At 40.7% G+C, this 22,879-nt stretch overlaps 1 protein-coding gene across 6 annotated transcripts in view; it reads left to right on the top strand.

Moving 5' to 3' along the window:
- The window catches only part of CADPS2 (calcium dependent secretion activator 2), a 786,809-nt gene that overhangs the window by 664,335 nt on the left and 99,595 nt on the right, over window positions 1-22,879 (top strand). For 2 of the 6 annotated variants that reach the window (XM_040411668.1, XM_040411697.1), the window contains 4 exons: window positions 6,536-6,550; window positions 8,485-8,559; window positions 10,827-10,910; window positions 20,084-20,116. In XM_040411668.1, the coding sequence (XP_040267602.1) occupies window positions 6,536-6,550; window positions 8,485-8,559; window positions 10,827-10,910; window positions 20,084-20,116 (207 nt within the window). The remainder of the gene's footprint in view (window positions 1-6,535; window positions 6,551-8,484; window positions 8,560-10,826; window positions 10,911-20,083; window positions 20,117-22,879) is intronic. The other 4 variants (XM_040411674.1, XM_040411706.1, XM_040411680.1 and 1 more) reach the window with 3 other exon arrangements.

The raw sequence follows: 22,879 nt of genomic DNA, 5'->3' as shown, positions 1-22,879 counted from the left end.
AAGTCTGGACGGATCCGCACGGCCAGGCGGACACCCGAACGCTGCAAGCAGCGTTCAGCTGTCCGCCTGGCCGTGCGGAGGCGAGCGGAGCGGAGGCTGAACGCCGCCAGACTGATGCAGTCTGAGCGGATCCGCATCCATTCAGACTGCATCAGGGCTGGACGGAAGCGTTCTGCTCCGCTCGTGAGCCCCTTCAAACGGAGCTCACGAGCGGACAGCAGAACGCTAGTGTGAAAGTAGCCTAACCAATATAACATCTCAACATTCACAAATATACATTTCTGACATTCAAAAACAAAACAAAAACAAATCAGTGACCAATATAGCCACCTTTCTTTGCAAGGACACTCAAAAGCCTGCCATCCATGGATTCTGTCAGTGTTTTGATCTGTTCACCATCAACATTGCGTGCAGCAGCAACCACAGCCTCCCAGACACTGTTCAGAGAGGTGTACTGTTTTCCCTCCTTGTAAATCTCACATTTGATGATGGACCACAGGTTCCCAATGGGGTTCAGATCAGGTGAACAAGGAGGCCATGTCATTAGATTTTCTTCTTTTATACCCTTTCTTGCCAGCCACGCTGTGGAGTATTTGGACGCGTGTGATGGAGCATTGTCCTGCATGAAAATCATGTTTTTCTTGAAGGATGCAGACTTCTTCCTGTACCACTGCTTGAAGAAGGTGTCTTCCAGAAACTGGCAGTAGGACTGGAAGTTGAGCTTGACTCCATCCTCAACCCGAAAAGGCCCCACAAGCTCATCTTTGATGATACCTGCCCAAACCAGTACTCCACCTCCACCTTGCTGGCGTCTGAGTCGGACTGGAGCTCTCTGCCCTTTACCAATCCAGCCACGGGCCCATCCATCTGGCCCATCAAGACTCACTCTCATTTAATCAGTCCATAAAACCTTAGAAAAATCAGTCTTGAGATATTTCTTGGCCCAGTCTTGACGTTTCAGCTTGTGTGTCTTGTTCAGTGGGGGTCGTCTTTCAGCCTTTCTTACCTTGGCCATGTCTCTGAGTATTGCACACCTTGTGCTTTTGGGCACTCCAGTGATGTTGCAGCTCTGAAATATGGCCAAACTGGTGGCAAGTGGCATCTTGGCAGCTGCACGCTTGACTTTTCTCAGTTCATGGGCAGTTATTTTGCGCCTTGGTTTTTCCACACGCTTCTTGCGACCCTGTTGACTATTTTGAATGAAACGCTTGATTGTTCGATGATCACGCTTCAGAAGCTTTGCAATTTTAAGAGTGCTGCATCCCTCTGCAAGATATCTCACTATTTTTGACTTTACTGAGCCTGTCAAGTACTTCTTTTGACCCATTTTGCCAAAGGAAAGGAAGTTGCCTAATAATTATGCACACCTAATATAGGGTGTTGATGTCATTAGACCACACCCCTTCTCATTACAGAGATGCACATCACCTAATATGCTTAATTGGTAGTAGGCTTTCGAGCCTATACAGCTTGGAGTAAGACAACATGCATAAAGAGGATGATGTGGTCAAAATACTCATTTGCCGAATAATTCTGCACTCCCTGTATATATATATATATATATATATATACAGATAGTGGGAGATAGTCAGTGTAAGTTATATCCTGATATAGTGTAGGTGTTGCAGTGCAGTGTGTTAGGTAGTGTGATAGCTTCTGCTGTCCATACATACATGCCGACCTGCTAAAATGTAAAGTTTAACATATTGCGCCAAAATATTCGCATCATTAGTGCCGATTAGCGCAATCGCGAATGTATTGGAGCACTCTAACTGCATATAAAGCTATTTTGAATGTTCTGTCGTGCCAAGCCCTTATCTACAGTCTCAGGAAACTTCTAGCAGCTTGGAAAATGGAGCAAAAGTGACCCACCCCTGTATTTCGCACGCATTATGCGAATATTACATTGACTATTTTTTATTTTTTTTGCAATCAAGAAAATCATCTCGAATTCGCGAATATATGACGAATATTCGCCCAAATATTTGTGTAATATCACGAATTCGAATAGAGCCCCTGCCGCTCATCACTACTCACTAACTAACATTAAAAGTTGCGGAGAACAAGACTGCCAGTACTTAGCACTGGCAGTAAGTGTACTATGTTTAGCCATACCTACTGTGATCACTTAGAGTGGGTTCACATCACTTTTTTTTTACATCTATTTAACGTATATGTTAGTAAAAAAAGGATACAAAAGAGTAACACACCATGCTTTTCTATCCTGCAGACTTTGGTAAAACAATGTGTATGTGTTAACATATACGTTTTTATTTTTGTTTTCTTGCAGTGGAACTCTATGGAGATGGATGCCACCGTATGGCATCTGTCTGAGGCATCCATTAATGTATACGTTTTTTTGTATACATTAAACGTATGACAAAATCGTGATGTGAACCCAGCACTGACAGGAGATAGAATGGGACTGGCAGTGCTTAGTGCAGTACAGCATACAGGGACATAAGATATATTTCCTGTCATTGCTAAGCGCTGAAAATTCTGTTCTACTCTCTGTAACCAATAGAGAAGCACAGGAAACTAAAAATGTACAGAGCAGCCAGGTCACAGCAGTGGCAGCATTTCACATAGGCAGGTACATAAGCAAAGAAGACATATACTAGGTAGGCAGTGGTTGGGGCATTGAACAAAGAGGTAGGCTGAGAACACTGTATGTTGTAAGGGATCGCTCTCTCTCAGGGGGTCACAATCACAGACTTCTCCTCTGACAACGGGTTTTAAGCCCAAAAGGTGCTTTATTTTCATACTTCAGCACCATCACATACATAAACATCGAAAATAAACACCTGCCTGTCTGGGCTCTACCTAATACACATGTTGTCTCTACCTCACCTATAGAGTACCGTTCACACAGGGGATTAGATCCGGCTTCCTCAGCCATGTACGGTCCAGCAGCCTCCAGGCTGTGACCACACCAGCACCCTTGGGGGGAAATGGTCCAGAAGTCCTCCCAAATCTTACCGTGCGACCCTCTTTCTGTAGGCGTTGCTGGGCCCCCCAAACTTCACGCTCTACAAAGCCTCGTGGCCCCTCAGCCCTCCTGGCTGAGACTTCACAGAGCCTCTCAGGCTTCCTCAGCCTTTCTCCCCCTCTCATACACAGAGGGTTGTTTTATACCTCTTTTATTACAGCAGCAGGCCTCACCTGCGATCACCTCCGGCAAAAGACAATACATGTAGTGGAAGGGTGTGGACTGGCAGATCCCACTACCAAACCTATCCCCCAGTCCACATGAAATCCAACCCAGAACAACATCTAGACAAAACATTTTTCATTTTCAGCATCTCATCTGACCAGGCTGGACACTTGCTGCTTTCACACCACTGGACCTTGATACACTGGGCTGGTCACATGATGTCTCCATACCACTGGACTGTGTGAGTGGCCTCCTAGTGGGCCGATGCACATATCTTTATTTGATCTATGCCTGTGCATTACAGTGGCTTCCATGCCTGAATCATACGGTCTTAATTGTGTTCTGTGACTGCTTATCTTGGTTTATTGTGTTTTGAACAGTCTTCTGGATATTCTGACTGTGGTGATTGGGGGGAGCAATGGCATATCTGATTGTGACACTGCTACTATTGGTCTCTTAACACTTTGTATCTATCTAGGACTCATCTATTTGTCCTAAAGTGGTTGGTCTAGGTGATGATTACCAGTGTAGCATCTTTTTTTAATTTTTTTATCTGTTTTTAAAGTTGCCATATAAAGGTCTCCTGATTAAATCAACAGGGATAAATGCATTGGGACAATGTAGGGTTTATTAGGACCGTCCAGGGGAAGGTTCCTGTGTAGGATTTACCCAAGATCAGGGTGATTTCCTTTGATCAGGGGTAGCTTGGGTAGTCTAAGGAGAATATCTCCTCCCTGACATTTCTCTGCTATACCTTTTGGCCAATCTCCCTGTTTAGCCTTATTTATCTTTTTTTTTTTTGTCAAATTGTTTGTGATTGTGGGCGCTTCTCTCTTTAATCATGTTTATCTATTATTATGAGAACAAGAAAACACCCCTTATGCGTGCCAATACAATGTGTGCCGGTACAAAAAATGTCTCCTTAGAATGCATGCCAGTACAAAAAGTGCACACTTATAATGTATACCAGTAGAAAAAACACTCCTTTATAATGTGTCAGTACAAAAAATAACCCTTATAATGTGTGCCAATACAAAAATGCTCCCTTATGTGTGCCAGTACAAAAGTGACCTCTTAGAATGTGTGCAAGTACAAGAAATGCCTCCTTATAATGTGTGCCAGTACAAAAATTACCCCTTATAATGTGTGCAACTACAAAAAATGCTTTTTCATAATGTGTGCCAATACTAGAAAGGCCTCCTTAGAATGTTTGCCAGTAGAAAAAATAACCTCTTGTAGTGTGTGCCAGTACAAATGTCCACTTATAGTGCTCCCAGTAGAACTAATATCCTCATAGAGACCTAATGGCATGCTGCCAAAAATAAAATAAAAAACGCAAATACTTACATCCATGCCACTGTCAACAATGCATACATACCTCTTCAAAGCTGAGAGTCCTGAGCTGTATCCTGCCTGGCTCAGGCGGCACAATGATGGTGACGTTATCACTCCGCCTGTGGCGGGCTCTGATAGGCTATATCGCTCCAGTACCCCACCAAAGCATTTTACTGTATTACAACGGTGATACAGTTGAATTTCCGGGAGCCATTACATGACGCAGTAGAAGGGGGCCTGATGGAAATGTACCATTTGCCCAATTGTTAAAGTGGACCTGAGTACACCTATACCTGTGGCAAAAATGTAGCTCCATTTGCTGCTTGTGGTTGTAGAAATGTTCTCTTAAGGGCCCTTGTTTAGTATGAAAGAGGCTTATTTTATTAAGAAAGGGGGCATAACCTAAGAAAAATGTGCACCATAGTATATCTGACTGTGTATTATTTGTGCCATTTGGTTGAATAATACACTAGACCAGCCTATATTCTGCCATTAAATAGGGCTACGTTATGTTGATGGATTCCCTTTAATAGAGTGCCTATTGGAGTATAGCTAAGCTGAATACTGAAAACTGTTTTGGCAGTGGGTGTGGACCTGCAGTGTTAACCAACAGATTTGGCATTGGGCTGAACCTAAGGACCTTATCCTGGCAGTTCCCTGGTGTTCACTCTTTAACTCCTATTCAGGGATCTAGACTTCGCTGAAGTAGTATCTGATGGGTTAATAGCTGACCTATGGAGGTCAGAAACATTGGTGCAGGGCACCGAGTAGTAAGGTGCGCTCTTAGTCAGAGAAAGGCTGAGGTCATGGCTGGTGAAGTACGTGCGATATGGTAGAAGATCCAAGGTCAGGGCAGGCAGCACAGGATCAATACGGGTAACAGGCACAGATCAGGTCAGGCAGCAGAGGGTCAAATACGGGTGAATGGGCAAGAGTTCAGTATAGAGGTGGGCAACAAGGTACAGCACACCTAGTAGAAACCTAGCAAGCTAAGAGACCTATTACTTGGGCATCCTCCCACTGGTACCCAAGAGGTGCAGGCCGTTGGCTGGTGAAGATTGGGATGTGTGCTGGCTCTTTACAATGGTGCACAGCCTTCTTTAATAATTATTCACTTCTTTGTCTGTGCAATAGCAATTCATATCTATGCTAGCATAGATTTGCACTATAATTTATACCAGTTTCTGGTGTAAATTGCAGTAAATATGTCTAGCTGTGGAAAGGCACAGCCCCTGCTCTAAGCCTCACTCGCATTTTTCGAAAAGTGACGAAACCAGCAACCAAAATTTGCAGATCACCCATCATCACAAATCATTTTTAATGGATTTACCCTTTAAAGGGAATCTGTCAGCATTATGACCACGCTAAACTGCTCCCAGCCCTAGGTAGGGGCTGAAGGGCAGAACAAACAGACCTTTTGTGTAGTTTTTATTATCAGAAGTAGTGCTGATATGATTTTTCTTTAAGGACACTAGACACTAAGCTTCACTGTGAAGTAATCTCTGCTCTGTGCATTGGGCTGCTTTACGGCCCTTCTGGTTGTCTCCCGTTTGGATGATGCATCTGTCACTCAGAGCAGCAGGGACAGGTTGGGAAACAGCTCAGGGCAGGGAACACTCCACAGAGAAGCTTCGCCTCCAGTGCACTTGCAGCAGCAGAATATGGCAGAATAAAACTTCATATTCACACTACCTCTAAAATAAAAGTTCAGCAAAAGGTATGTTTGTACTGCACTGCCCAGTCCCTACATTTTGCCGTCCACAGTTAGCATGGTTAAAACCGCAGACAGATTCCCAGAAATATTTACTTCAGCATGTTGCACTGCTTCTATTTTAAGTTCCTTCTTTTCTATTAAGTTCTATGTATTTATTTTTCTTTTTATTGCTCTTTTTGTTTTCTACTTTGTGATTGCTTGTGTTTTTATAATAACAGCATCATTTTCATTGCACTGTATTCATTCTTCATTATTTCTCCATAAATCACTCATTGTTTTTGTGTTTGTGCCTTTGGTGTCCTGTTGTTGGTCCTTTACATTGCAACATCCAGTTTTCTAAACAATGGGTAAGTGCTTGCTTACAGTCCCTAATTTTTTAAGGCAGTGTGATGGAGTATGTTCGATAGATAAAGACAGATAACACAGTAAATGAATGTAACTGCCTGAAAAGTAAACACTACAATCTGTTTTACAGGTAAATGATAAAAATTTGAGAAATTTGCCCTGAATAAAAACCGTATCAGGCAAATAGTAGTAATAACCCAGTGTACAGATGGTCCCCTAATAGATCGTCTGTGTAACCCCGTGTCTACATTTCCTTGGTCATCACAAATGATGTAATATATATCCCACCTAATTAAGTGTGGGGAAGGGGACAATCTTAACCTGAGTTCTGGGTGTACTCACTAATAATGTTGTAACCATAACTAGCAGAGATCAAGTGATTTGCTCAGTTATGAACCAATCCCCACTGTTCTAGATATCTCTTCTCACAATAAGATGGCAATAGGGAAATAAACTGCTCAAGCCAAACTCATTAAGTCTGATCCTTACAGCCATTATAATGGTCTGAACTTAGATGGTTTGTATCAGTAATGAGCCTTTCTCCCTGAAACAAACAGCTAATCTGTATCTTGACCAACAGCCCTGACCGCTCTCAGTAAATGTACTATCTGAGCTAACATATTGTAATTAGCCCAGCTGCTCAACATGTTTGCCCACTGACTTTGAGGGAGGAGTTTGCTAGGAGCAATTACTGCAGACTTACAGATCATGGTGGACAGGCAGACGTAAAGCGCTAACCACTACTGATGCTGAGTGGTAGCATAGCCCTCCGGCACTCGTATGGTCATACATACAAGTGCTGGGTGGCTATGCTAACACCCATCATTAGAGGTGGTTAGTGCTATATGTTGAGATATATATCACAGAGTTTGTGATCACCATGGGAATTGAGACACAATGTACCCAGACGATCTATTAGGGGCCCATCTGTACACTGCGTTGTTGCCACTATTGCCTGATATTGTTATATTCAGGGCAGGTTGACCAAATTTTTAAAATATACCAATAAAAAGGATTTTGGAGATTACTTTCCAGGCAGTTAGAGTGTGACGGAGTAAAACAATAGTGTACTCGTGTGTTTTTTTTTTAATTTCTTTTTAGAAGAAAATAGAAGTAAATGGGATGAGCAATGAGGCTATTACTTTGTATATTTTCTCTCTGTGTCTACACAGTATTATGATGTTTTTGAAGAACAAGTACTTACTGAGGAAACTATTGTAATGTTGATTTTGTTTGAAGCAGTTTACTTTAAACACAAGAAATTGCAATAGTATCTAATTGAGCAACTTAGACATTTTCTCCAACCATGTGTTTACATAGTTTGATCTTGCCAAGAACAAAAGAAATTCCTACAATTCATAAAGGATTGGATATGCTATTTATCACGTTTGTTAATTTGCCATTTTTTTCAATTTGTTAGAGAAATTTCTATTGTGTATTAATTTGAATATATTGTGAAAAAAATATGTAATGCTTTTATTTCCTGCTATCTTGGGTGTATAAATAGAACCTCATTCCTGTCTAAAGCACATTTAGACTAACTTAAGAATGCGTGTTGTGAGGCAAGCAATGTTGTATTAATTGAATCTTTTTCTAGTCTTTGCTTTCCATCTAGACCATCTCTTTAGAAAAATGCACGTCTTCCTTAATTGTAGGAAACACAAAAAGTATCCTTCACATTCCTTCTCTTGAATGAGAATGGAAAAATCAATTCATCTAAATAATAACCCCACTAGCTGCTTAACTCTGCATCGAACATGGGAAAATGTACCACTTAGAATAAAAGAGTGTTGATTGGATGGATCATTTTCAAGGTTCTAGTCTGCTGATGTTTAAAATAATGCACTAAAAGTAGTGTAAATGTCATTTAATTTTACCTTTTGTTCTATCTACTGATATAATACAATACTTATGCTGTTATGTATTTATAATGCAGCAACAGTACCATTCCAAAATCGATGACTTAATTGAAGAAACTGTTAAAGAAATAATTTCGCTTTTGGTTTCTAAGGTAGGTATTTCAATATTCTGTGATTTCTATACGTTTTTTAGATGATGCTGTAAATGATATGTATTGTCTCAGTAAATACCTAGAGCATAATTTGCTTTTATGAGTTATGTACATGAGAACGAGCTTGGACAAATTAACTGCTCATGAATTTACATCCTCAACAGTACATGGGAATACTTTAGAACCTACATCATCTTGTCTTATTTTAAGGGAGTATATAATTAGAAAATTGCATATTATTTAAATCAGTTCTTTATAACAAACATTTTTAAAAAGTGGTGGTATTTTTTTTTATTAAACAAACAAATCTAATTTCACTCTGTTTGCTACAACAGTCAGAGTAGGCTGATGTGTCTTGTTTCATGTAGCTCATTTGTCGGCTTTACTGTTTAGAATGAAACAAAATGAGCAGTCTCATCTTGGGGGGATTCTATTGCTGGAGGCATAGATAATGCAGGATAGCAATGAGTCAATGAGTAAGGCTGAGTTCACACTTCAGTTATTTGATCAGTGATTTCCATCAGTTATTGCGAGCCAAAACCAGTAGTGAAGCCTACTCAGAGATTAGATATAATGATTTGATTTGTACCTGTTCTGTGTTTCTGACCTGCTCCTGGTTTTGGCTCACAATATCTGATGGAAATCACTGATCCAAGTAACTGAAGTGTGAACTCAGTCTGAGGGCTCATGCACTGTGGATACCGGCCTCGTGTGTTCCTCATTTTACGAAATGTCTGGGCCATAATCGAACAATTATATCCTTGTCTATAATGCGGGCAAGAATAGGACATGTTCTATATTTTTGTGGATGTCACGGAATGGACATACGGATATGGACAGCACATGGTTCACATCCAACCCGCAAAAAACATGTTCCTGTGCATGAGCCCTAAGGCTTTGTTTGCGCCTACTCTGTAACTCCCTGCTCTGAGTGCAGTCCTGTACTTCCTGGAGACTCTAATAATCTATAAAATTCCTGTATCAGTTATGTTCCCTTTCATATCAGCTGCCATAAACAACACATACCTTGTTGTACCGTCTATCAGACAATACAGAAAAGCGTATGTCAAACTGGCTGCTAGAGGAAAGTTAAGACATAAAAAAAAAATGGTGCACCTTGATCCTGTACAGGGACTGGGAACTAATAAAGTGCTCATATTGAACCCTGTGTTCCCAAATGCAGGACTAGAATATTTTGTATTTTGGCCATCAATAATAACATCACAGGGATTTCTTGGACACATGCAGATACCCAATCTGCATTTTCTCTGCATACACGTACGATATCTTTGTATACAGGTCACTGGTAAAAGTGATATATGAGTTGTTACCATTAGTCACTACCATCAATGATTTATAAATGGGAACATCAGGGAACACAAAGGGTAAGATTTATTATCGACCAGCATTTTACACTGGTCTACAATATTGCCTGCGCTGCCAGAAGATGCACCAAATTTGTGACAAGGCGCAGGCTTTGAATAATTAGGTGCATCCTCCAACAGTCCATAAGCCTAAATATAAATCTGCAGCAACACCATAGATTTCTGTAATTTACACCAGAAATTTTGCATAAATGAAGATAAATATGGCGAGCCTGTTGACACCGCCCTTACCATATTCCTGTTTCATAGAGTGGCGAGCATGGCATAAAAATGACATTTGCAACAATATTTTGTCACAGTGGCATTTATAAAGTCGCAATCATGGACTAAACCCCTTGAAATAACCCAGTACAACCCTAAACCACCACAGAAAATTGCATCAACCCCTCCACTACCCTAGACCAGTGTTTCTCAACCAGTGTGCCTCCAGCTGTTGCAAAACTACAACTCCCAGCATGCCCGGACAGCCTTTGGCTGTGCGGGCATGCTGGGAGTTGTAGTTTTGCAACAGCTGGAGGCACACTGGTTGGGAAACACTGCCCTAGACCACCAGGTAGGATAAAATTAATGTAAAAAATGTTTTCCAAATTTTCCCCTCTTAATTACACCAGTTGTGCAATTACCACATATTTTAGTTACGGTAATAAATTTTAACTTAATCCCTTTGAATACCACATCTTGTCACCCTGCCACTTTCTAAATTTTATCAGCAAAGAGAAAAGTCTAAAACTTTACCATTAATGATAAATGTCATGCCTTGCAATTGCCTAGCAGCGCAGTTTCTGCAAAAATCTAATGTAAACGTCTTCACAAGTCTTAAAATCTAGCTGTTACTTTTACTATTCCTGTTTTACCTTTAATCTTGTGTTTGTGTTTATTAAGTTTGTTTCAGTGCTTGAAGGAGTTTTTTCAAAGTTGGCAAGATATGATGAAGGGACTTTGTTTTCATCAATCCTTTCTTTCACTGTAAGTATATTTATTCCAATACGAGGTAACACAGTGATAGACTCTTGGGTAGAACAAGATTATAGCCTTTAAATTATTGCTGGTACAGCAATAATTTAAAGGCTATGTACAACTTTGGGGGCAATTTTTTTTATTAGTACATTGTAGTTAAAAATCTATTTTTTTCAATTGGTTGTTATTAAAAATATGGTGTCCCTTTTTCTGTACATAGCTGAGATGCTCTACTAGCAGGATCTTAATTTTCTCTAAGCTCCATCAGACAGGGAACTGACGGGCTCCTTATCTCTGCTCTCTGACATTATAAACACTCATCAAAGCGCAATCCTTATCTTACTAAATAATTGTTTATGACCTCTTAGTAATTTAGAGATAAGGGTTATTAGGTTCAAAGTAAAAAATGAAACTAGGATGCACACAGATAGAAGCTCAATATTTTTAATAAAGACCAAATAAAAAATGTTTTTCAGCCCCAGATGAATAAAATCTAATAAAAAAAAGCCTTCAAGCTGCAGTTTGACACTCTGTTTATAGATGGGTATATAGTTTTCATAGGATTCTGATGTTTTAGTATGCCATTATAAACAGTACTATAGGAGATTATTTTTAGGGATCAAAGTTTGCAGCTGGCATTAAGAAATTGTCTGTATCTCCTCCATGGGCACGGGATACATAAATAGGAAATTATTCTTCATTGTGAAGCTGAAAGTAATGTCTGTGCACCATGGACCGACAGCAGGGGCGTGCATAGAAAACGTTGGGATCCATAGCAAGAATCTGAATTGGGACCCCATCCCCTGCCCTCTCTCACTACCTACCACTAGCCCCTCCCACTACCTGCCCTGGCTATGCTGGAACAGAATATGGAACCTGATAGCGAGTGTGCACCTAGCCTTACCCGATAAACTGTGCCTGCTGCCTTTTATATAGTGTGCAATCACTCTTGCAAGGACTGTGCCAGCTGCTGAATATTATATAGTGTTCCATACTCCCTCCATGAACTGTTTCGGCTGCAGTTTCACCTACCTCCTCTGCACTGGTTGCATGATAATGACATCACAGGCCCTTCAGATTTCTCATCTGGACTGCTATGCTCTGGCTTCCTGTACTGGTCAAAGGTCCTTCTCCTAATCCCGTATTCTCCTCTGCACTGATAGCCAGTGTAATTAGGGGATGGGCCTTGCATCCATTGCCAGGCCCCCTTTCACGACAGGCCCTATAGCAGCTGCATTGTCTGCCTTCATAGGAGGTACTCCCACTGTCGGCAGATCATTTTAAATAAGCTGGAGTCTGCATGTTCACAATTCTTTAATTATGATGGCTTAGAAATATGATGTAAAGCATGTTATAATATTTTATGATTTGGAACCCTGGTTTTGGATACAGTTTTAGGACTCCTGCACACTCGTACACTGCTCAAAAAAATAAAGGGAACACAAAAATAACACATCCTAGATCTGAGTTAATTAAATATTCTTCTGAAATACTTTGTTCTTTACATAGTTGAATGTGCTGACAACAAAATCACACAAAAATAAAAAAATGGAAATCAAATTTTTCAACCCATAGAGGTCTGGATTTGGAGTCACACTCAAAATTAAAGTGGAAAAACACACTACAGGCTGATCCAACTTTGATGTAATGTCCTTAAAACAAGTCAAAATGAGGCTCAGTAGTGTGTGTGGCCTCCACGTGCCTGTATGACCTCCCTACAACACCTGTGCATGCTCCTGATGAGGTAGCGGACGGTCTCCTGAGGGATCTCCTCCCAGACCTGGACTAAAGCATCTGCCAACTCCTGGACAGTCTGTGGTGCAACGTGACGTTGGTGGATAGAGCGAGACATGATGTCCCAGATGTGCTCAATTGGATTCAGGTCTGGGGAACTGGCGGGCCAGTCCATAGCATCAATGCCTTCGTCTTGCAGGAACTGCTGACACACTCCAGCCACATGAGGTCTAGCATTGTCTTGCATTAGGAGGAACCCAGGGCCAACCGCACCAGCATATGGTCTCACAAGGGGTCTGAGGATCTCATCTCGGTACCTAATGACAGTCAGGCTACCTCTGGCGAGCACATGGAGGGCTGTGCGGCCCTCCAAAGAAATGCAACCCCACACCATTACTGACCCAATGCCAAACCGGTCATGCTGGAGGATGTTGCAGGCAGCAGAACGTTCTCCACGGCGTCTCCAGACTCTGTCACGTCTGTCACATGTGCTCAGTGTGAACCTGCTTTCATCTGTGAAGAGCACAGGGCACCAGTGGCAAATGCCAAACGTCCTGCACGGTGTTGGGCTGCAAGCACAACCCCCACCTGTTTACGTCGGGCCCTCATATCACCCTCATAGAGTCTGTTTCTGACCGTTTGAGCAGACACATGCACATTTGTGGCCTGCTGGAGGTCATTTTGCAGGGCTCTGGCAGTGTTCCTCCTTGCACAAAGGCGGAGGTAGCGGTCCTGCTGGTGGGTTGTTGCCCTCCTCCACGTCTCCTGATGTACTGGCCTGTCTCCTGGTAGCGCCTCCATGCTCTGGACACTACGCTGACAGACACAGCAAACCTTCTTGACACAGCTCGCATTGATGTGCCATCCTGGATAAGCTGCACTACCTGAGCCACTTGTGTGGGTTGTAGACTCCGTCTCATGCTACCACTAGAGTGAAAGCACCACCAGCATTTTAAAGTGACCAAAACATCAGCCAGGAAGCATAGAAACTGAGAAGTGGTCTGTGGTCACCACCTGCAGAACCACTCCTTTATTGGGGGTGTCTTGCTAATTGCCTATAATTTCCACCTGTTGTCTATCCCATTTGCACAACAGCATGTGAAATTGATTGTCACTCAGTGTTGCTTCCTAAGTGGACAGTTTGATTTCACAGAAGTGTGATTGACTTGGAGTTACATTGTGTTGTTTAAGTGTTCCCTTTATTTTTTTGAGCAGTGTATATGAAAATACAGCTGAACTACAGTTATGCAAAACTGTTTTGTTTGTTTTTTTCTTCACAAGTTGTTCCATTTTTGTTTCCATACTGTATACATTTTTGTTCCATATTAAGGTTATTAACTTTTTTTTTTACTTTGCTGTTTTGGAATGTTGCTGAAATTGTATGCAAATATGCAACATGTATGTTTAAATTCAGCCCATTGACTTCTATGGCTAAAAACGGTACCAATGCAGATCTGTTGAAACTGATGCTGAACACTGAAAATAAACAGCATGCATATAACAAATAGATAAAAGAAATGTGTATTAAACTTCTTAAATTTTTATCAAAATTTTTCAATAAAAAAAAAGTATGGTTCTGTAATAGGCTTGTAGTAATAAATTTTTATTTGTAGTGTTTACAACATCTGTTGATTATTGGGAATACAGTACCAGTCTAATGTTTAGACACATCTTTTCATTCCATGATTTTTCTTTTTTCTTTTTTTTTTTTCTCCTTTTGTAGATTCATATTACAGATATTAAAATGATGAAGGAACACACATGGAATTAAATAGTAAACAAAAAGTGTTAAGCAAACCAGAATATGTTTTACAGTATATTCTTCAAAGTCCCCGTCCCCCCCACCTTTTGGTTTGATGACGGCTTTGCATACTCTTGCCATTCTCTCAACCAGCTTCATGGGGTAGTCATCTGGAATAGTTTTCCAACAGTCTTGAAGAATTGAAGAAGTTCCCAGAGGTGATGAGCACTTATTGGTTGCTTTGTCTTTACTTTACAGTCTATCTCAACCCAAACCATCTGAATTGGGTTACGGTCGGGTGATCATACTATATCAGATAAAGCTTTAGCCTGCAGTCCCCACAGCCCCTCTACACACCTATTTGGTCCTCTTCCCCAAAAACCAGCTTCTCCGCTATTACAGAAAGAGAACTTTGCACTCTACTCTCCAGATCACATCTCATCACCTGTGTGCTTGACTCGATCCAATCCCACCTCATCCCTGTCCTTGCCCTAACTCATCTCTTCCTCCTATCGCTAACCTCAGGTTTCTTCCCCTCCTGTTTTAAACATTTTACCATCACACCCATCCTCAAAAATCCATCCCTTGACCCATCTTCTTTGTCTATCTATCGCCCCATGTCACTACTCCCATACAACTCAAAGTTACTTGAAAGACATGTCCACTTTGAACTTTCCTCCCACCTCTCTTTCTATTGCCTATTTGACCTGCTACAATCTACCCACCACTCCACTGAAGCTGCTCTTACCAAAGTCACCAACGACCTGCTAACTGCCAAAGCCAAACACCATTCCTATGTCTTCCTCATCCTTAACCTATCATCTGCCTTTGACACAGTTGACCACTATGCTACTAATTCTCTCATCTCTTGATGTCACAAACTTGGCAATCTCCTGGTTCACATCATGCCTTACAGACCGGACACTTAGTGTCTCACACTCACACAACACCTCCTCACCCCATCCCCTCCATTTCAGTGTCCCTTATTGCTCTGTCCTAGGACCCCTGCTCTTCTCAATCTAGACCTTTGGCCTGGGACAGCTCACAGAGTCCCATGGCTTTCAGTATCACTTCTATGCTGACTACACACAAATTTACCTGTGTGGTTCAGATATCATGACCCTACTATTCAGAATCCCACAATGTCTATCCTCTATATCCTAGCCTATTCTAAGACATTCAATGGCTGCACACTTTCCCCAGTCAACCAAGCACACTGCCTTGGGGTAACTTTTGATTCTGATCCGTTCTTCAAACCACACATCCATACCCTTTTGACTTCCTGCTGCCTCCAACTCAAAATATTAGCTCTTACAAAGCCGGGAGGTGTGTTTGTTGTCCCTGTCCTGTTGAAAAATGAATGATTATCCCACTAAGTGCAAACCAAATGGGATGGCATGTCGCTACAGAATGCTTTAGTAACCATGCTGATTGTGTGCCTTGAATTTTGAATAACTCTGTAACAGTGTTACTTTCAAAGCACCCCCACATCATCACACCTCCTCCTCCATGAATCACAGTGGGAACTAAACATGTAGAAACCATCTGCTCACCTTTTTCTCAAATTTTGACTCATCAGACCAAAGTACAGGTTTTCCCTGGACTAATGCCCATTGCTTGTCTATTAGTTGGCCCCAGAAATTCTCTGATTGTTCCTTGGTAGTGGCTTCTTTGCAGCAATTTAACCATAAGGGCCTGATTCTTGCAGTTTCCTCTAAACCGTTAATGTTGCGGTGTGCATGGTACTTGACCTATTTAAAGCATTTTAGGAAAGCTTAATTTGAGCTATTGTTCCTTTCCAGTTTCTGAGGCTGATAACTCTAATCAGCTTATCCTCTGTAGGAGAAGTAACTCTTGGTCTACCTTTAGAAAGGTGGCCCTCATGAAAGCCAGTTTCATCTCTGTGTTTTATGGTTTACTTGATTGCATTTGAGGCTACCTTCAAAGTTCTGGAAATGTTCCAGATTGAATGACCTTCATGTCTTAACTTAATGATGGACGTTTGTTTAGTTAGTTAAGCCGGTTCTTGCCATGGATTAGAACAGTAGTAGTCTCAAAACCATTGTAAAAAGAAGTCATTCCACAAGTTAGCTGTGGACAAGACATACCTATTAATTTAAAAACATTCTAGGTGACTACCTTGAGAGAATGCCAAGAGTGCAATGCGGGTAGTTTGAAAAATGTAAAATACACTGCCTGTCCAAAAAAGAAGTCGCCACCTGGATTTAACTATGCAAATAGTTATGAGCCTCCTATGGATAATTACTGCATGGGCGATTATCTTTCGACTGGCAATAAGTTATTTAACCCCAACTAGTGCAATGAGTTGCTTCTCATTTCTTAAACAACCATGTCGAAAGACACATCTCGTGGTCGTGCAAAAGATGTTAGTCTGTTTGAGAAGGGTCAAATCATTGGCATGCATTAAGCAGAGAAACATCTAAGGAGATTGCAGAAACTACTAAAATTGGGTTAAGAACTGTCTTACACATTATTAAAAACTGGAAGAGTAGTGGGGACCCATCGTATTCGAGGAAGAAATGTGGCGGGGAAAAAATCCTGAATGATCGTGATTGGCAATCACTTAAACGTTTGGTGAAATCAAATCGAAGAAAAACAGTAGAACTCAGGTCTATGTTTAATAGTAAAAGTAAGAGCATTTCCACACGCACAATGTGAAGGGAACTCAAGGGATTGGGACTGAACAGCTATGTAGCCGAAAACCACTAATCAGTGAGGCAAACCAGAAAAAAAGGCTTCAATTTGCTAGGCAGCATAAAGATTGGACTCTGGAGCAATGGAAAAGGGTAATGTGGTCTGATGAGTCAAGATTTACCCTGTTCCAGAGTGATGGGCGCATCAGGGTAAGAAGAGAGGCAGATGAAGTGATGCACCCATCATGCCTACTGCCTGCTGTACAAGCCTGTGGGGGCAGTGCTATGATCTGGGGTTGCTGCAGTTGGTCAGGTCTAGGTTCAGCAACAGTATGTGCTCCAAGAATGAGGTCAGCTGAGTCGCTGGCTACCTGAACATACTGAATGACCAGGTTATTCCATCAATGGATTTGTTCTTCCCTGATGGCACGGGCATATTCCAAGTTGACAATGCCTGGATTCATCTGCCTCAAATTGTGAAAGAGTGGTTCAGGGAGCATGAGATATCATTTTCACACATGGATTGGCCACCACAGTGTCCAGACCTTAACCCCATTGAGAATGTTTTTTTTTGTTTGTTTTTTTGGTGGCGACTTTTTTTTTTTTGGGACAGGCAGTGTATAAAACACATTCTCGTTTGTTTAATCCTTTTTTTTTTATTCCATATGAGTTCACTCATTATTTTCATATCTTCAATATGAATCTATAATGAAGAAAATAAAAAGAAAACAAGAAAAAACATGGAATTAAAAAGTGTGTCCAAACTTTTGACTGGTACAGTAATTCACCATGGCCAGACAATGAACACTATTACACTGCCTGATGTTCAAGCAGGACAAGTGCCGGTCAGCGATAAACACATTGATCAGTGGTCATTTGCACTGGCCTATTACACATGCCGATGCAAAGTGAATGGGGAGGAATGATTGCTACCACAGCTCTTCTTCCCTCATTCAGTTCTATTGATTATTGGCAGCACACACCTGATTACACAGGAAGATGTTTGGACGATAATCATGCATCTTTTTGATTCATCATATTATGACGAAAATTGCAAATTATTCGAAAAACAAACTCTTGCTCATTTATTGACTGATCAGTAGCACATCATACAGGCCTGTTATCCTTTTATTCCTTATTCCTGTGAACACTTGTTCCCAATAATTGAAATGGAAATCACCCGGTTTAAGAGGGCCTTAACCAAGATATTTGCAGAGAGTTATCAACTAGTAAATATTTTAAAAACTGTATTATTAGAAGGTTGGTAAGATTTAAAGGGTATCTGTCAGCAGATACCTTTGAAACTGGTTGACCTGTTGCATGCGCGCTTGGCAACTGAAGGCATCTCGGTTGGTCATGTGTTCATATTAGCCTGCATTGCTGAGAAAAAATATGTTTTAATATAGGCAAATAAGCCTTTTGGAGCATTGGGGGGCGTGCAACTGCCGCAACCCCTGCACTTTGACTTTAGGAGAAATCAGGGCCAGATAGGCGAGATGACGTTTACACTACCTGGTCCTGTTATTCAAAGTGCAGAGGGAACTGAGCCTCTAGATGTAAAGGCAACATCCCCATTGCTCCTAGAGGCTGATTTTCTTATATTAAAACATAATTGTTCTCAGCAATGCGGGCGTTCATAGACATGAGACCAACACAGATGTGTTCACTTGTCAAGTGCACATGCAACAGGTCAGCTAGTTTCTTAGGTGCAAATTTACTGACATATTTAAATAGCCTCTGTCAGCATGATCATGAGGGGTGGACTGGCTGTAGACCCTACAGGGTGCCATTCTCTCTGCCACTGGCCAAGTACATAATGAGCTCTCAGTGGTAATGCTGTCAGAATCAGGTACTCATGTACCCAGCCAGGGACTGCACGTGCCCTCATGAATTTAACTGCTGTGGCCTGCTTCTCACCTCCTAAGCCCCATGCTCCATATCTTAATCAGAGCCAACTGGAGGAGAAAGAGGTCATAAAATGGCATATACTGATAACCACAACAAAGGGACAGCTTTTTGGGTAATATATTGTGCTGTACTATGGTATATGGTTCTGCTGGGAAAGTAATTTGTGCTATAGTATTGCTGACCCTGTCTAATTGACCTTCTGTCAATTTGCACCTGGGGCCACTTTCAGATTTTTTTTTTTTTTTCCGAGTGCCACTTTTAACTTCTCAGTCTACTCCTGATGATCATACCTATTTAACCATGCATTTTGCCTGATAGGGTTGATCATGCTGAGTAAAACAATATCTTTCTTTTCTATAAAGGGTTAATAATGGCAGAGATATATATAAATTTGTATATTTATGTAAATTACCTGGCTGGAGCACCAGGCAGCTGGCCAGAGAACTAGGAGCACTGCTCCTAAAGCAGCGCCCATCAGATTCACTGCTCTGACGTGAAGTCACTAAGCTGACTGTGCCTGTGCATTGGATCTTCTGCTGCTTTCCAAGCTCACAAAGCATCCGATTCACCGTGCAAGCGCCAAAACACTGAGCCTCTGCGCTGACACAAAAACACAAGGCTGGATAAGATGTCTAGCCTTATCACTGAAAGGTGAAAGGGATTATTCCTTAAGGGCAATATGCCTGGTTTAATAGGGTTGATCATGCGGACAGTGGCTCTTTAATAATGCTTTGAGTTACAGGTTATTGCTGAGGTTTCTGAAACTCTTGACCTCTAGATTTTTTTTTCTGTTATTGCAATTTAATCTATTGCTGTGATATTAAATATGTTCACAGTGAATAAACCTTGTCCTGCTAAGGAGGAAATCCATGAAACAGAAGAACGTAAATTAAAATCTAAATTGATCCTTTTCTGTCTGTCTAATGTGTCATTCGTTTCTTGGAAGGGCACGTTTTCTAATTTGTCTCTGGGTTATAGTATTCCAAAATGTGAATGAAATAATTAAATTGACTTATCTGGTAACCTGATTTAATTAAAACGATAGTAAGTAATTAAGTCAGAGAATGCAGTAATATTCTCAGAACAGAAAAAAATGATATTACTAATTATTTCTATAACTGTTCAGTATTACATTGCATTTCTAGGTAAAAGCTGCCTCGAAATATGTGGAAGTACCAGTAAGTGATAGCATTTTGCATGATCTTTGCAGATAACCACTACCAGGCATGACCATCATATTTGTCATTAATATTGCATGTTTTTTATGTAAAACAAAGCAGTTCTTAAATTATTACACTTCTCATGCAACTAAACTTGAGCTTTGTTCATTCAGTCTAATAAATGTGAAGGCTGTGTTTTCATTGTTCCAATACATCGGTTTCTGAACTAAAAAATATAAAGTATTTTTTGCAAATAGTCTTGATTTATTGGGGTTATAGAAAGAAAATAAACTAGATTAATGCACACCATTATTTTACATATGCCAATGCAGAAAACACAGCACTCCAGTATAATTTTCACCTTTACTTACCCCTCAACTTTCTGTAGGTGGACAGCAGCTCATCAATGTTGACCATTAAGTAGCTGCTTCTTCCAGAAGTGCATTACAGTCCACTCTTGCTAAATTTGTCCCAACGGTTCCCAAAGCTCTGTCCTTCTGTCTTCCTCCCCTGCATAGAAAATAGTCCCTTACACACAGCCCCAGGAGTCCACTCATAAATAGTGAATTAGTATTCAATGCCACCCCCACTTCCAACTTCCTTCTGCACTGTATGGAGATTGATATAGCGATATACTTCTATAAATTAAGAAGTAGTTATAGATGAATGAATAAAAGGTGACTGGGCGACTTCACCTGCTTCACTTTGAGAATACTGAGCCAGCACAGAAAGGCAAAATGGAGCAGGGTTCATCACTGCATGCATAGCATGTTGGACCAGAATTTCGACCACAGGAGAAACAGCAGGGGACACTCACTACCAGAGAGGACATAAAAAACTAATAATACTTTATTGCATTTATTTTAGAAGAATACTTCATTAGAAATGCCATATTGATTGAATAGTAATACTTTTCATGGGATAACCTCTTCAAAATCTCCTACCATTTTCTATGTATAGCTCCTTTGCAGATTTATCTGTCTCCTTGATTACAAACTTCTCTAGGTTTAAAAATGCAAAGGCAAGTTGAAAGGAAGGAGCATACTGCAGCATCAGATTAAATCCATGTTTTTTTTTTAACTGATTTCTATGGAGCCAAATAGGTCGAGACAGGAGCCATGTGCACAAAGTGGTAGAATTTTTTTTCTCCAAGATTATTTGTAAAATTGTTTCATTTTTTATAATTTTTGCATAAAATAAACCATTTCTATTATATTCAAAATTGCACGTCGCCTTAGCCTGTAAACCCAGTATTCCGTCGTTTAACCATGTCCTATGTATTTACACCGACATTTCCGTCCTTACGTTTTCCTCTTGGCTTGAGATATCGTGAGCTGAGTGGTGTAGGATGACCAGGTTTAAAAACATAAATTTGTGTTACAAAGGAGGACATCCCCTGGACACCGGAAAACTGTTTAGAGCCTTGCTTGCCACCTTTTCAAAAGGGTGGAGCAGGGGGGTTCAGAGGCTTCTATAGCCAGCTCAGCACATTTATTGTAATCTACCCCAGGAATTACGTATAATTTTGGATTACAGTGGAAATCTTCACTAGCTCCCTTACTGGTGTAGCTTTCCAGTTTGGTCCAGGGAATTGCACAGATTCACCACATTTATTAAGAGACATGCGCCTGTTGATTGTAGGGATCTGACGCCAGAGGGGCATAGATTAAAATCAGCCTGTAATATTCTGGTCTTAATAAATATCCTCCAATGTTTACACATTACACATGCATTCTGATTTAGTTTTAGACTAATACAGGCTAGTTGTATCTAATCTTGGGTGTTCTATGCAATAAAATATTGGATGCCAGAACAGGGGAGGGACATTGTACTTGGAAACATGTGATGAATGTTTCATTTTGATAGGTGGCCATAATTGTCAGGTTTTTTTTTTGTTTGTTTTTTTACATTAAACTTGCACAGAATAGAAGTTCAATGGTAGTAGAAGTTTAGAATAGTAATTGTTTGAAAACATCCTTAAGGAAGTGTTCAATTTTGTACAGCAGTGATCTTTTTGTTAGAGTGAATGGTTCCTTTAGGGAATAGTGAAATCTTCTGCATGGTCCCCTAGAGCTACGTGGCAACATTGTTTTTCTCAATGCACTTTTCCAGTTGGGAGAAGAATCTCTGTAACCTAGTAACTCTCATACACCGCAACCCAAATATTTTTATGTCTTGATGTAAGCAGTAATCTTGAAGATTATGTTGTGCTTAAATGTACTAGTTGATTTTGTATGTTTGTAGCAAGCAGAAAATGTTGGGGACTATATAAAGCTTTGACGAGGTCCATTGGACTATTTGTATTGCATGTCCATTCAAATGATGCAGAATTATATATCCTAAAAAATCCTGTAGTATGTTTTCTCTCAACTGTTGCCAGATTACATTCAACGTTAAAAGGACTTAACTATTGATGATCTATCCTTAAAGGGAACCTGTCAGCATGAAAATGCAATGTAAGCTGCATTCAGCATGTTGCAGAGTAGGAGATGCTGAGCAGATTGATTTATAGTTTTATGGGAAAAGATTCAGTATAAGTTGTATTTCATCCTCTAAAATTCCTGCTCATTCTGGTCTTTGAAGTCAAGGAGGCGGTCCTATCAGTGATTGACAGCTATCTCTGTATACACAGTCATAGAGGGTAGGCTGAACATGCTTTTTTTTTCCAGATTGCAGAGATGATGCATGAAATGAATGGATTCAATATAGATGCTATGCACTCGCCACACGCATCACATCTGGAAAACTCACCCGTGTGAAAGAGCCCTTTAGATAGGTCAT

Source organism: Bufo bufo, chromosome 1 (assembly GCF_905171765.1).
Source record: "Bufo bufo chromosome 1, aBufBuf1.1, whole genome shotgun sequence".
Lineage (NCBI taxonomy): Eukaryota > Metazoa > Chordata > Amphibia > Anura > Bufonidae > Bufo > Bufo bufo.
Note: the sequence above shows the minus strand (reverse complement) of the source record. Positions and strands in the feature narration are given on the sequence as shown.